We start from the raw sequence: 13390 nt of genomic DNA, 5'->3' as shown, positions 1-13390 counted from the left end.
ATAAAATGGCAGTTCCCGATATCGTTAGATGGTCCTTGTTATTTCTCTTAGTAGTTTGTGTATCGCTTTGACCACTTGTTCCAATTATCCTACAACGATGGGTTTCTCTAGATTTTCTGTGAAAGCCACTTGTTATTATGATAATTTCCCATTTCCTAATATATATTCTAAGACTTGGGAATAATGGTCATTTAAAAGCATCGTGTGTTTGTGTATCTGTTATCCCACCGCTCCACTCTGGCGGGGGGGCGGTCGAACGCTGCAGTTCTTTTTTACAGAGCGTGTAACTAAATATATCCTCCACTTGTCATACGTCACAACATGTAACGTTACACGGTTTTCTTCTCTTTCTTCCGCGGAGTTTAAACAAGGTGTCGGGTTAAGGCTGGCACGACTATAAAGGAGAGGGGCAGACAGGCTGGACACAACCAAATAGATAGACCGTCTGAAAGTAAGGACAATATCGGCATTTTTAGGCTAAACACATCTCAATCTTGTTTCCAAACGATGTCCTCTTTAATATGTATTTAAATGGTCAACCAATAGTTCATATATGGGAATTAGCGTTTTTCCCTTGTTCATTTCTGTTAATTGGAAATAGTTCATTTATTTTCTATGTTGCAAAGTCGACTGTATTTATCACGAAGATGGATAAATGTCTGATTTGATCATATCTGTACTTTTAGGTGTTGAAACAACGAGTGTCAGAATGACGGTTTGTTGTGAGTCGTGTGAACGTCCATGGAGCAGTGAACGCTGCTCCTCTCATCTCTTCCCCCGGGAGACAGAAAGCCACCGGGGACTCTGCAAGAGATTCAGGTTAGTGCAGCCTGACTGGCTCCGTTTGTGCGCTGCTTCTAGTGGCAGAGGCAAACTGCTGGACCCTGGACTCAGGGGCGGACATAGCATAGGAACTCTACATACCATACGTTGGTATATATTAACTTGTGGATGTCATTCGTCCAGTTTGTATGCTATGTTTCTAATTACAATTCGTGTGATATAATATGAATTACGATTCATACAATATGTTACGAATTTGCAATACTTATAAATTACGACTTCCAATTTGTTGTGGCTAATGTTAGCTAGGGATAGAGGAGTGTATGTAGTCCTAGAGAGCTCTCTTCTCTACGACAAAACCGGCTAGAGAGCTCTCTTCTCTACCGACAAAACCGGCTAGAGAGTTCTCTTCTCTACCGACAAAACCGGCTAGAGAGCTCTCTTCTCTACCGACAAAACCGGCTAGAGAGCTCTCTTCTCTACCGACAAAACCGGCTAGAGAGCTCTCTTCTCTACCGACAAAACCGGCTAGAGAGCTCTCTTCTCTACCTCAGATAGACAGAGCCACATACAGCAACAGTTGTTTCCATAGGAACCACAGAAGCTCACACTTTAGCAAACTGCTATCCATTCCCATCCAGTCTGTGGCTAGGGTACACGGCTTTTCCTTTACTAAGGCACAGTGAGAAGCCGGAAAGTAACACATTTTCTCAGTTTTGACTTTGGATTATTTTTGCCATGTAACAAAGAGCAGCTTTTCACTAGACTGAGAGAGACTAGGAAGAGTTTGGACGTAGTAGCATACCCTGTGCTCAGTTCTACCTCTGCCCTCTCTGGTCCGTCATATCCTGACCTGTGAACATGGTGTTGCTACGCAGGTCTACTAAGGGAGCGTCTAAAGCCAGGAGGGACCAGATCAACTCTGAGATCAGGAACATGAGAACTCTGCTCCCCATCCCTCAGGAGGACCAGGACAGACTGTCATACCTCCACAGCATGGCAGTTATCACAGCATACATCAGGAAGAGCTTTCTGTATAAGGGTGAGTACAAAACCAGGAGAGGAACTGTCATGTACGGAACCACTAGAAGAGTTGAAAGTACGGAACCAGTTGGACATTCTCATCTTTAAGAATGGGTGTATTTGTATGTGTTTTTATTATGGATCCCCATTAGCTGTTGCCAAGGCAGCAGCTACTCTTCCTGTGGTTTATTATGGATCCCCATTAGCTGTTGCCAAGGCAGCAGCTACTCTTCCTGTGGTTTATTATGGATCCCCATTAGCTGTTGCCAAGGCAGCAGCTACTCTTCCTGGGGTTTATTATGGATCCCTATTAGTTCCTGTCAAGGCAGCAGCTACTCTTCCTGGGGTTTATTATGGATCCCCATTAGTTCCTGTCAAAGCAGCAGCTACTCTTCCTGAGGTTTATTATGGATCCCCATTAGTTCCTGCCAAGGCAGCAGCTACTCTTCCTGGGGTTTATTATGGATCCCCATTAGTTCCTGCCAAGGCAGCAGCTACTCTTCCTGGGGTTTATTATGGATCCCCATTAGTTCCTGTCAAGGCAGCAGCTACTCTTCCTGGGGTTTATTATGGATCCCCATTAGTTCCTGCCAAGGCAGCAGCTACTCTTCCTGGGGTTTATTATGGATCCCCATTAGTTCCTGCCAAGGCAGCAGCTACTCCTCCTGGGGTTTATTATGGATCTCCATTAGGATCAGATTACAGATACTTTTGAAAAACTACTTTTTAGGATTACTTTTAAATTCAGAAAGGATGTTTGCGATAAAAAAAATCTTTGACACTTCTCTGTTTTTCCATGACATTCAAATCAACATTGAAAAAAGGCACAAATTTAAGTTTGTTCCACCTGAGTGAGTCTGACCACAAGTCAGAGACCACTATGATGACACACCAAATGTGTTTGATGGATCGCAGGAAAAGAGCAGGAATAGGCTTTTTGTAGGCTACAGTCGAAGTTATGTCTTCCTATGGTGCGACTGCTGTCGGCATCCAAAGATTTTCCAACTTTAATAAACGCTTGGAGGTAATGATGACAGCAGTGGTGTAGTCTACAACGATACGGATATCACTTACTATTGATATCTACAGATCCACAGATGGGAATCACACTGCTGCTCTTTCATTTAGCTATTTGTGCCTTACGGATTGTGGTTGTTGTGGATGGTTGTTCACAAATCTAAATGTGTATTTGAACCCAATAATGGTTGAATTCAAGAAGTTTAAGCTGCCTATCAATCATTGTTTTTGAAACCAGTGGACAGCCTGTGAAAAATGCACTCTTGCAACAGCTGCATAGTGCAGATCCCAGCCTATAGAATAACAGCTGCATAGTGCAGATCCCAGCCTATAGAGTAACAGCTGCATAGTGTGGATCCCAGCCTATAGAATAACAGCTGCATAGTGTGGATCCCAGCCTATAGAATAACAGCTGCATAGTGTGGATCCCAGCCTATAGAATAACAGCTGCATAGTGTGGATCCCAGCCTATAGAATAACAGCTGCATAGTGCAGATCCCAGCCTATAGAATAACAGCTGCACAGTGAGGATCCCAGCCTATAGAATAACAGCTGCATAGTGTGGATCCCAGCCTATAGAATAACAGCTGCATAGTGTGGATCCCAGCCTATAGAATAACAGCTGCATAGTGTGGATCCCAGCCTATAGAATAACAGCTGCATAGTGTGGATCCCAGCCTATAGAATAACAGCTGCATAGTGTGGATCCCAGTCTATAGAATAACAGCTGCATAGTGCGGATCCCAGTCTATAGAATAACAGCTGCATAGTGTGGATCCCAGCCTATAGAATAACAGCTGCATAGTGAGGATCCCAGCCTATAGAATAACAGCTGCATAGTGTGGATCCCAGCCTATAGAATAACAGCTGCATAGTGTGGATCCCAGCCTATAGAATAACAGCTGCATAGTGTGGATCCCAGTCTATAGAATAACAGCTGCATAGTGCGGATCCCAGTCTATAGAATAACAGCTGCATAGTGTGGATCCCAGCCTATAGAATAACAGCTGCATAGTGAGGATCCCAGCCTATAGAATAACAGCTGCATAGTGTGGATCCCAGCCTATAGAATAACAGCTGCATAGTGTGGATCCCAGCCTATAGAATAACAGCTGCATAGTGAGGATCCCAGCCTATAGAGTAACAGCTGCATAGTGGGGATCCCAGCCTATAGAATAACAGCTGCATAGTGTGGATCCCAGCCTATAGAATAACAGCTGCATAGTGTAGATCCCAGCCTATAGAATAACAGCTGCATAGTGAGTTCTCTGTGATGTTGTGATGGATCCATACCTACTGAGTTCTCTGTGATGTTGAGATGGATCCATACCTACTGAGTTCTCTGTGATGTTGTGATGGATCCATACCTACTGAGTTCTCTGTGATGTTGTGATGGATCCATACCTACTGAGTTCTCTGTGATGTTGTGATGGATCCATACCTACTGAGTTCTCTGTGATGTTGTGATGGATCCATACCTACTGAGTTCTCTGTGATGTTGTGATGGATCCATACCTACTGAGTTCTCTGTGATGTTGTGATGGATCCATACCTACTGAGTTCTCTGTGATGTTGTGATGGATCCATACCTACTGAGTTCTCTGTGATGTTGAGACATGGATCCATACCTACTGAGTTCTCTGTGATGTTGAGATGGATCCATACCTACTGAGTTCTCTGTGATGTTGTGATGGATACATACCTACTGAGTTCTCTGTGATGTTGAGACATGGATCCATACCTACTGAGTTCTCTGTGATGTTGTGATGGATCCATACCTACTGAGTTCTCTGTGATGTTGTGATGGATCCATACCTACTGAGTTCTCTGTGATGTTGTGATGGATCCATACCTACTGAGTTCTCTGTGATGTTGTGATGGATCCATACCTACTGAGTTCTCTGTGATGTTGTGATGGATCCATACCTACTGAGTTCTCTGTGATGTTGAGACATGGATCCATACCTACTGAGTTCTCTGTGATGTTGTGATGGATCCATACCTACTGAGTTCTCTGTGATGTTGTGATGGATCCATACCTACTGAGTTCTCTGTGATGTTGTGATGGATCCATACCTACTGAGTTCTCTGTGATGTTGTGATGGATCCATACCTACTGAGTTCTCTGTGATGTTGTGATGGATCCATACCTACTGAGTTCTCTGTGATGTTGTGATGGATCCATACCTACTGAGTTCTCTGTGATGTTGTGATGGATCCATACCTACTGAGTTCTCTGTGATGTTGTGATGGATCCATACCTACTGAGTTCTCTGTGATGTTGTGATGGATCCATACCTACTGAGTTCTCTGTGATGTTGAGACATGGATCCATACCTACTGAGTTCTCTGTGATGTTGTGATGGATCCATACCTACTGAGTTCTCTGTGATGTTGTGATGGATCCATACCTACTGAGTTCTCTGTGATGTTGTGATGGATCCATACCTACTGAGTTCTCTGTGATGTTGAGATGGATCCATACCTACTGAGTTCTCTGTGATGTTGTGATGGATCCATACCTACTGAGTTCTCTGTGATGTTGAGACATGGATCCATACCTACTGAGTTCTCTGTGATGTTGAGAAATGGATCTATACCTACTGAGTTCTCTGTGATGTTGAGATGAAGCTAATCCTGAGTTGTATTTCTTCCTCTTCCAGGATTATCAGCTGATCAGAGTTGTCTCTCCTCTTCCTCCTCCTGTCCTCTGTACGAGACCTTCCTCCCAGCCTTGCATGGTTTCATTCTGATCCTCTCCTCCCAGGGCAAGCTGGTCTATGTCTCCGAGAACGTCTCTGATTACCTGGGGCTCTCCATGGTGAGTACCAACCTGATGAAGACCTGGACTGAGTCCAAAATATATGCAATTGTATAGGAAATAGAACATTGTTATTCTGTGGTTCTGTAACATCACATCTGCTGCGTTACTGAATGCTGTGTAGGGCAGGATGTTATTCTGTGGTTCTGTAACATCACATCTGCTGTGTTACTGAATGCTGTGTAGGGCAGGATGTTATTCTGTGGTTCTGTAACATCACATCTGCTGTGTTACTGAATGCTGTGTAGGGCAGGATGTTATTCTGTGGTTCTGTAACATCACATCTGCTGTGTTACTGAATGCTGTGTAGGGCAGGATGTTATTCTGTGGTTCTGTAACATCACATCTGCTGTGTTACTGAATGCTGTGTAGGGCAGGATGTTATTCACTAAAGTTTATCCTTTCTTCTTCTCTCTTATAGGTTGATGTTCTTCAGGGAGACACCTTCTATGACCTGGTGGAGAGTCAGGATGTGGAGACAGTTAGATCTAACCTGGAGACAGACAACACAACGTCAACTGGTAAGAGACTATACTATCTAAAGAAAAATCAAATCAAATGAACAGATTTAAGAGCTCATGAAACCCAATGGAGGAACGAGACTTATCTCATATTATTGTTCTGTTCCCCTGTAGAGAGGAGTTTTGTGTGTCGGATGCACACCTCCAAGGCCTTCAGACTAGAGTATGGTAGCTGCTGTTCTATAATGGTCCGGGGACACTACCAGACCGTCCCACAATCCCCCCAGTCCACCCCCACATCCTCCCCAGACCGTAGCCAATCTGGCCCTCCTGTGGAGAGGGTGTTCTTGGCTCTCTGCACACCCACAGTGAACCACCTAGGCAACAGCACCTTCTCCTCCTGCTCCTCCTCCTTCACCAGCCTCCACAGACCAGACATGAGCTTCAGTCACCTGGACGAAAGTGTTGTGTTTTACTTGGGCTACTCATCGGAGGAGCTGATTGGTCGATCGTGGTACAGCCTCCTCCACCCTGAAGACCTCTCCTTGAGTGCCTACTCACATAAGAGTCTGAGTAAGTAGAAAAACATTAAAACTACCCTTGATACTAAACTCAGCAAAAAAAGAAACATCCTCTCACTGTCAACTGCGTTTATTTTCAGCAAACTTAACATGTATAAATATGTGTATGAACATAACAAGATTCAACAACTGAGACATAAACTGAACAAGTTCCACAGACATGTGACAAACATAAATGGAATAATGTGTCCCTGAACAAAGGGGGGGGGTCAAAATCAAAAGTAACAGTCAGTATCTGGTGTGGCCACCAGCTGCATTAAGTACTGCAGTGCATCTCCTCCTCATGGACTGCACCAGGTTTGCCAGTTTTTGCTGTGAGATGTTACTCCAATCTTCCACCAAGGCACCTGCAAGATCCCGGACATTTCTGGGGGGAATGGCCCTAGCCCTCACCCTCCAATCCAACAGGTCCCAGACGTGCTCAATGGGATTGAGATCTGGGCTCTTCGCTGGCCATGGCAGAACACTGACATTCCGTCTTGCAGGAAATCACGCACAGAACAAGTAGTATGGCTGGTGGCATTGTCATGCTGGAGGGTCATGTCAGGATGAGCCTGCAGGAAGGGTACCACATGAGGGAGGAGGATGTCTTCCCTGTAACGCACAGCGATGAGGTTGCCTGCAATGACAATAAGCTCAGTCCGATGATGCTGTGACACACCGCCCCAGACCATGACGGACCCTCCACCTCCAAATCAATCCCGCTCCACAGTACAGGCCCGGTGTAACGCTCATTCCTTCGACGATAAACGCGAATCTGACCATCACCCCTGGTGAGACAAAACCGTGACTCGTCAGCACTTTTTGCCAGTTCTGTCTGGTCCAGCGACGGTGGGTTTGTGCCCAAAGGTGACGTTGTTGCCGGTGATGTCTGGTGAGGACCTGCCTTACAACAGGCCTACAAGCCCTCAGTCCAGCCTCTCTCAGCCTATTGCGGACAGTCTGAGCACGGTTGGAGGGATTGTGCGTTCCTGGTGTAACTCGGGCAGTTGTTGTTGCCATCCTGTACCTGTCCCGCAGGTGTGATGTTCGGATGAACCGATCATGTGCAGGTGTTGTTACACGTGGTCTGCCACTGCGAGGACGATCAGCTGTCCGTCCTGTCTCCCTGTAGCGCTGTCTTAGGCGTCTCACAGTATGGACATGGCAATGTATTGCCCTGGCCACATCTGCAGTCCTCATGCCTCCTTGCAGCATGCCTGTAGCACGTTCACGCAGATGAGCAGGGACCCTGGGCATCTTTCTCTTAGTGTTTTTCAGAGTCAGTAGAAAAGCCTCTTTAGTGTCCTACGTTTTCATAACTATGACCTTAATTGCATACCGTCTGTAAGCTGTTAGTGTCTTAACGACCATTCCACGGGTGCATGTTCATGAATTGTTTATGGTTCATTGAACAAGCATGGGAAACAGTGTTAAACACTTTACAATGAAGATCTGTGAAGTTATTTGGATTTTTACATATTATCTTTGAAAGACAAGGTCCTGAAAAAGGGATGTTTCTATTTTTGCTGAGTTGACATAATACTACATTATACCTGTTATACTATATTCTAACATATTATAAGAAATAACAATGACGAACCCAAATGGAAGCATCTCACGTTGTTATGTATGAACAGTAGTCTTCCTTAGTGTAAGATGCTAGAGAAATATAGTGGACGTGATAGTAATGCTTTTCTGTCCTCTCCTCACCCAGTGCAGGCAGACGAGGGTGGGCAGATGGAGATGGTTCTGAGGCTCCAACACAGCGACCTCTCGTGGTCCTGGATCTACACTAGAGCCGCTAAGCATTCTGGGAACCAGGAAGTGAGCTGCTGTAACTACATTATCAGGTACTAGATGCTCTGAATGCTTTCATGAATGCTTACAGTGTGATTATTGTTTTGTCTTGAAAAATGAAATAATAAAAAGAGATATGTAGTAATAATTGTAGCTGCCTGTATTGAGTAACTTTGCTCTTAGAGACTGGAGTAACTTGTATTCTTTCCTTCACAGTGAAACAGAAGCCATGTATCTGAGAAAAAAGATCAACAGCGATGCTTTCAGAGCCTCTCCTCTTCAGCCCTACTGCCCCTCTCCCACCCCCCAGCCGACCCAGAGCTGTTGCCCCACCAGGGACCTAAAGAGACCCAGAGCATTCAGTCAGTACAGTAGTATATCTGAGACTGAGAACAGGTCTAAGACCAGCAGGAGACAGAGAGCAGAATCTAATACTATGTTCTACGTGACATCATGTAGCTCCTCCTCCCAGGCCTCACCTGTCGCCGCCTTCTCCACCCCTCCCTACAGCCCCACCTCCTCCCACTACAGCTCCTCCTCCAACTCCTCCCACTCTCCAACACAGCAGGACGACACCAGCTCTGACTCTCTGTTGGATGTGTATGGCAACACAGAGAACTTAACCTCCTACTACCATTGCCCTGAAGGAGGGACTGAGGTAGGGACTGGGCCTTCCTGCCTCCTCTCCCCCTCTAGGTCCTTCCAGCCCGGCTCGGATCAGTCCTTCCACCAGGGTATCTTCAGTCAGACTGACGCATTCTCTCCTCAGTCCTGCCCTTCTTCTCCCCAGTATGATTGCTCAGCATGCCCTGCTGATGCCCGGCTGGTCCCTGACGGTCTATCTGTATCAGACCTGTTAGAGAGTTCAGCAGACTGCCCCATCACCATCCATACTGAAGACTACAGCCTCTCGGTTCAGCCACAAGGTGGTGCCACCAGTCCATACAGCCTCTCGGTTCAGCTTCTAGGTGGTGCTATCAGTCCATACAGCCTCTCAGTTCAGCTTCTAGGTGGTGCCACCAGTCCATACCAGAGCCACCAAATACCTCAGACTGTCTCTCCTCCTATTGGAGGCCTGCTGACCCCTAACCCCTCCCCGACCTCCGACCTCTCCTTCCTCTACAGTGACAGAGACAAGGTAGAGATCAGTATCCTAGCCCAGCAGATCTCCTCTCTGGCCTCCAGCTTTGACCTGTTCAACACCCTGAGCCCCATCCAGACCCCACCTCAGCCCAGCTCAGAACCCCTTCCCTGGGCACAGCTCCCAGGTCCCTCCCCTGTCCCCCTCCACATCAAGCCGGAGCTGGTCCTGGATGAGGGAGTGTTTGATCGTCTCCTGAAGGATCTGAGCATGGTTCAGGGACCTGGGTGTCTGTCTCACTGCTACCAACCTCAGGACCCTTCCACCCTGGCTCTGTCTTCTCTAGTGGACCCTCTACCCATGGAGCAGTCATCCCTCTCTCTCTCCCTCCCCCTGCCACACCCCTCATCCCTCTCTCTCTCCCTCCCCCTGGAACACTCCTCCTCCCTCGCTCTCTCCCTGGAACACTCCTCATCCCTCTCTCTCTCCTTCCCCCTGGACCCATTCCACCCAGCTAACCTGGATCCCTTCTCTCTGAGGACAAGCTGTCATAATCAGACCTCTGAGTTGCATCAACTCAACCTGCCCCACAGTCTCCATCAAGGTGATTATAACACATTATACACAGCTCAACCTCCAGCAAGGGGATTATAACACATTATACACAGCTCAACCTCCATCAGGGGGATTATAACACATTATACACAGCTCAACCTCCTACAAGGGGATTATAACACATTATACACAGCTCAACCTCCATCAAGGGGATTATAACACATTATACACAGCTCAACCTCCTGCAAGGTGATTATAACACATTATACACAGCTCAACCTCCAGCAAGGGGATTATTACACATTATACACAGCTCAACCTCCTGCAAGGTGATTATAACACATTATACACAGCTCAACCTCCATCAAGGGGATTATAACACATTATACACAGCTCAACCTCCTGCAAGGGGATTATAACACATTATACACAGCTCAACCTCCATCAAGGGGATTATAACACATTATACACAGCTCAACCTCCTGCAAGGTGATTATAACACATTATACACAGCTCAACCTCCAGCAAGGGGATTATTACACATTATACACAGCTCAACCTCCTGCAAGGTGATTATAACACATTATACACAGCTCAACCTCCATCAAGGGGATTATAACACATTATACACAGCTCAACCTCCTGCAAGGGGATTATAACACATTATACACAGCTCAACCTCCAGCAAGGGGATTATAACACATTATACACAGCTCAACCTCCTGCAAGGGGATTATAACACATTATACACAGCTCAACCTCCAGCAAGGGGATTATAACACGTTATACACAGCTCAACCTCCAGCAAGGGGATTATAACACATTATACACAGCTCAACCTCCTGCAAGGGAATTATAACACATTATACACATATATAATAACATACATTTATTAATACTAATAATGACAGGAATGATTTTAACATGGTAGTTGTGGTAGGGGGGGATGGGTCATTCCAGTGTGTTGTCTGACTGACTCTTATTTGAGTAAATCCTTGAAATGATTGTTGAAATGACACTAACACGACTTTACCATTCTATTTCAGATGGGCTTGTTGAAGAATCCATGTACTGATACGAGTCTAAATAGACTTACAGTACTAACCCTCGTATGGCATATTGTCATGACAACCAACCTTCCAGCCAGAGTCCAAAATGAAGACTTTTTTAAAGAATACATACTTTTTAAAGACTTCTACAATATTTAGTAGTTGGTACTTTTCAAGGGAACATGTTTCCCGAATATCTCTTATTTTTGTAAATGAAATTGTGATGAGGAAGTGAACCTTGTGGACCAAACTGCTGAGGAGATTGTTACTATGTTGTGGTTGTGTTAACTACATTGATACCTGTTGACTGCTGTAATTCACCATCTGTGTTGATGATGATTCTGGTAGCATGGTACTGTACTCTTTACATCTCGAAAACTGATGATCACATATGTAGAACTGATGTTTATGTGAATGTTGAGGGACCATGATGATGATTTACTACTGAGCACTTTCTGGATGTGTTTGAGTTAATGTCACACAGGGACGTGATCCTCCAGAGGAGGTTGAAGCAGACCCAAGTCACACACTGTGTCACACAGGGACGTGATCCTCCAGAGGAGGTTGAAGCAGACCCAAGTCACACACTGTGTCACACAGGGACGTGATCCTCCAGAGGAGGTTGAAGCAGACCCAAGTCACACACTGTTCCCTGTGTAGTGCACTACTTGCCCAGAGCTCTATGGGGATATAGGGTACCATTTAAGAAACATCCATAGGTGCTAAAAAGATAATGAAGTAACTACCTCAATAATGCCACTCCATTCATCCCCAGCCTGAAACTACTGTTTATTAAGTGCGTGTATTTATTGGTAGAGATGACTGTTTTACGTATTGTTTCATTCCCGTGTTTGTCTACTAGCTGTGCTACTGAAAATGCTTTGTAACCATTGGTAACCATTATTCAGCACATTTGTCTTGAATACATATGTTGTGTTGATTAAATGCTGCTTGGTTGGATGTAATTGTAATGTAATTCTAATTGTAATTGGATGTAATTCTAATTTTGCAATGCAAGTTATTAAAAGTCATAAAATATGATTGTGATGTGATATCTTAGTTATGAGAAAATAAAAAAGCTACAAGACAAGATATGATGACAATAACTAGCTGTATCTCATGAATGAGAAGAACAGGCAGAGATGTGTTTTAAAGCTGATCTTGTCCTGACAAAGCCCTATGAATGTGCTTGCCTGGGCCTATCAGGAGGCAGGTTTCCATTGGCCCATCAGGAGGAAGGTTTCCATTGGCCTATCAGGAGGCAGGTTTCCATTGGCCCAGGTTTATTCCACAAAATCAGTGTCGCAAAAAAAACACATTGAGACATATGTAATGGAAACGGTAGATAGAGGAGACGTAATGGAAACGGCAGATAGAGGAGACATATGTAATGGAAACGGTGGATAGAGAAGACATGTAATGGAAACGGCAGATAGAGGAGACATGTGTAATGGAAACGGCAGATAGAGAAGACATATGTAATGGAAACGGCAGATAGAGGAGACATATGTAATGGAAACGCCAGATAGAGAAGACATATGTAATGGAAACGCCAGATAGAGGAGTCATATGTAATGGAAACGGCAGATAGAGGAGACATATGTAATGGAAACGGCAGATAGAGAAGACATATGTAATGGAAACGGTAGATAGAGGAGACATGTCATGGAAACGGCAGAGGAGACGTAATGGAAACGGCAGATAGAGGAGACATATGTAATGGAAACGCCAGATAGAGAAGACATATGTAATGGAAACGCCAGATAGAGGAGACATATGTAATGGAAACGGTAGATAGAGAAGACATATGTAATGGAAACGCCAGATAGAGGAGACATATGTAATGGAAACGCCAGATAGAGGAGACATATGTAATGGAAACGGCAGATAGAGGAGACATGTGTAATGGAAACGGCAGATAGAGAAGACATATGTAATGGAAACGGCAGATAGAGGAGACATATGTAATGGAAACGGTAGATAGAGAAGACATATGTAATGGAAACGCCAGATAGAGGAGACATGTAATGGAAACGGCAGATAGAGGAGACATATGTAATGGAAACGGCAGATAGAGGAGACATATGTAATGGAAACGCCAGATAGAGGAGACATATGTAATGGAAACGGTAGATAGAAGAGACATGTAATGGAAACGGCAGATAGAGGAGACATATGTAATGGAAACGGTAGATAGAGGAGACATGTAATGGAAACGGCAGATAGAGAAGACATATGTA

General features: G+C 44.9%; 1 protein-coding gene across 2 annotated transcripts; it reads left to right on the top strand.

Moving 5' to 3' along the window:
* The first annotated feature begins 563 nt into the window (after positions 1 to 563).
* Positions 564 to 12191, top strand: LOC139569905 (neuronal PAS domain-containing protein 4-like). 2 transcript variants are annotated; one of them, XM_071391230.1, is made up of 8 exons: positions 564 to 819; positions 1662 to 1825; positions 5487 to 5644; positions 6066 to 6165; positions 6280 to 6678; positions 8383 to 8518; positions 8682 to 10150; positions 11148 to 12191. In XM_071391230.1, exons 1-8 carry the CDS (start codon positions 656 to 658, stop codon positions 11174 to 11176), a joined length of 2619 nt encoding a protein of 872 aa, XP_071247331.1. In that variant the 5' UTR covers positions 564 to 655; the 3' UTR covers positions 11177 to 12191. The 2 variants fall into 2 exon arrangements, with proteins under 2 accessions (XP_071247331.1, XP_071247332.1); XM_071391231.1 differs by lacking the exon at positions 564 to 819 and having other exon boundaries at positions 1645 to 1825.
* The last annotated feature ends 1199 nt before the right edge of the window (positions 12192 to 13390 follow it).

This window comes from Salvelinus alpinus, chromosome 3 (genome assembly GCF_045679555.1).
Source record: "Salvelinus alpinus chromosome 3, SLU_Salpinus.1, whole genome shotgun sequence".
Taxonomy (NCBI): Eukaryota; Metazoa; Chordata; class Actinopteri; order Salmoniformes; family Salmonidae; genus Salvelinus; species Salvelinus alpinus.
Note: the sequence above shows the minus strand (reverse complement) of the source record. Positions and strands in the feature narration are given on the sequence as shown.

Bases quoted from the DNA above. Each gene is read 5' to 3' on its own strand.
- LOC139569905 (XM_071391230.1), top strand. From the start codon at position 656: ATGTCTGATTTGATCATATCTGTACTTTTAGGTGTTGAAACAACGAGT. The intron at 1,826-5,486 runs GTGAGTACAAAA...TTCCTCTTCCAG, and splicing joins GAAGAGCTTTCTGTATAAGG to GATTATCAGCTGATCAGAGT. The intron at 5,645-6,065 runs GTGAGTACCAAC...TCTCTCTTATAG, and splicing joins ATTACCTGGGGCTCTCCATG to GTTGATGTTCTTCAGGGAGA.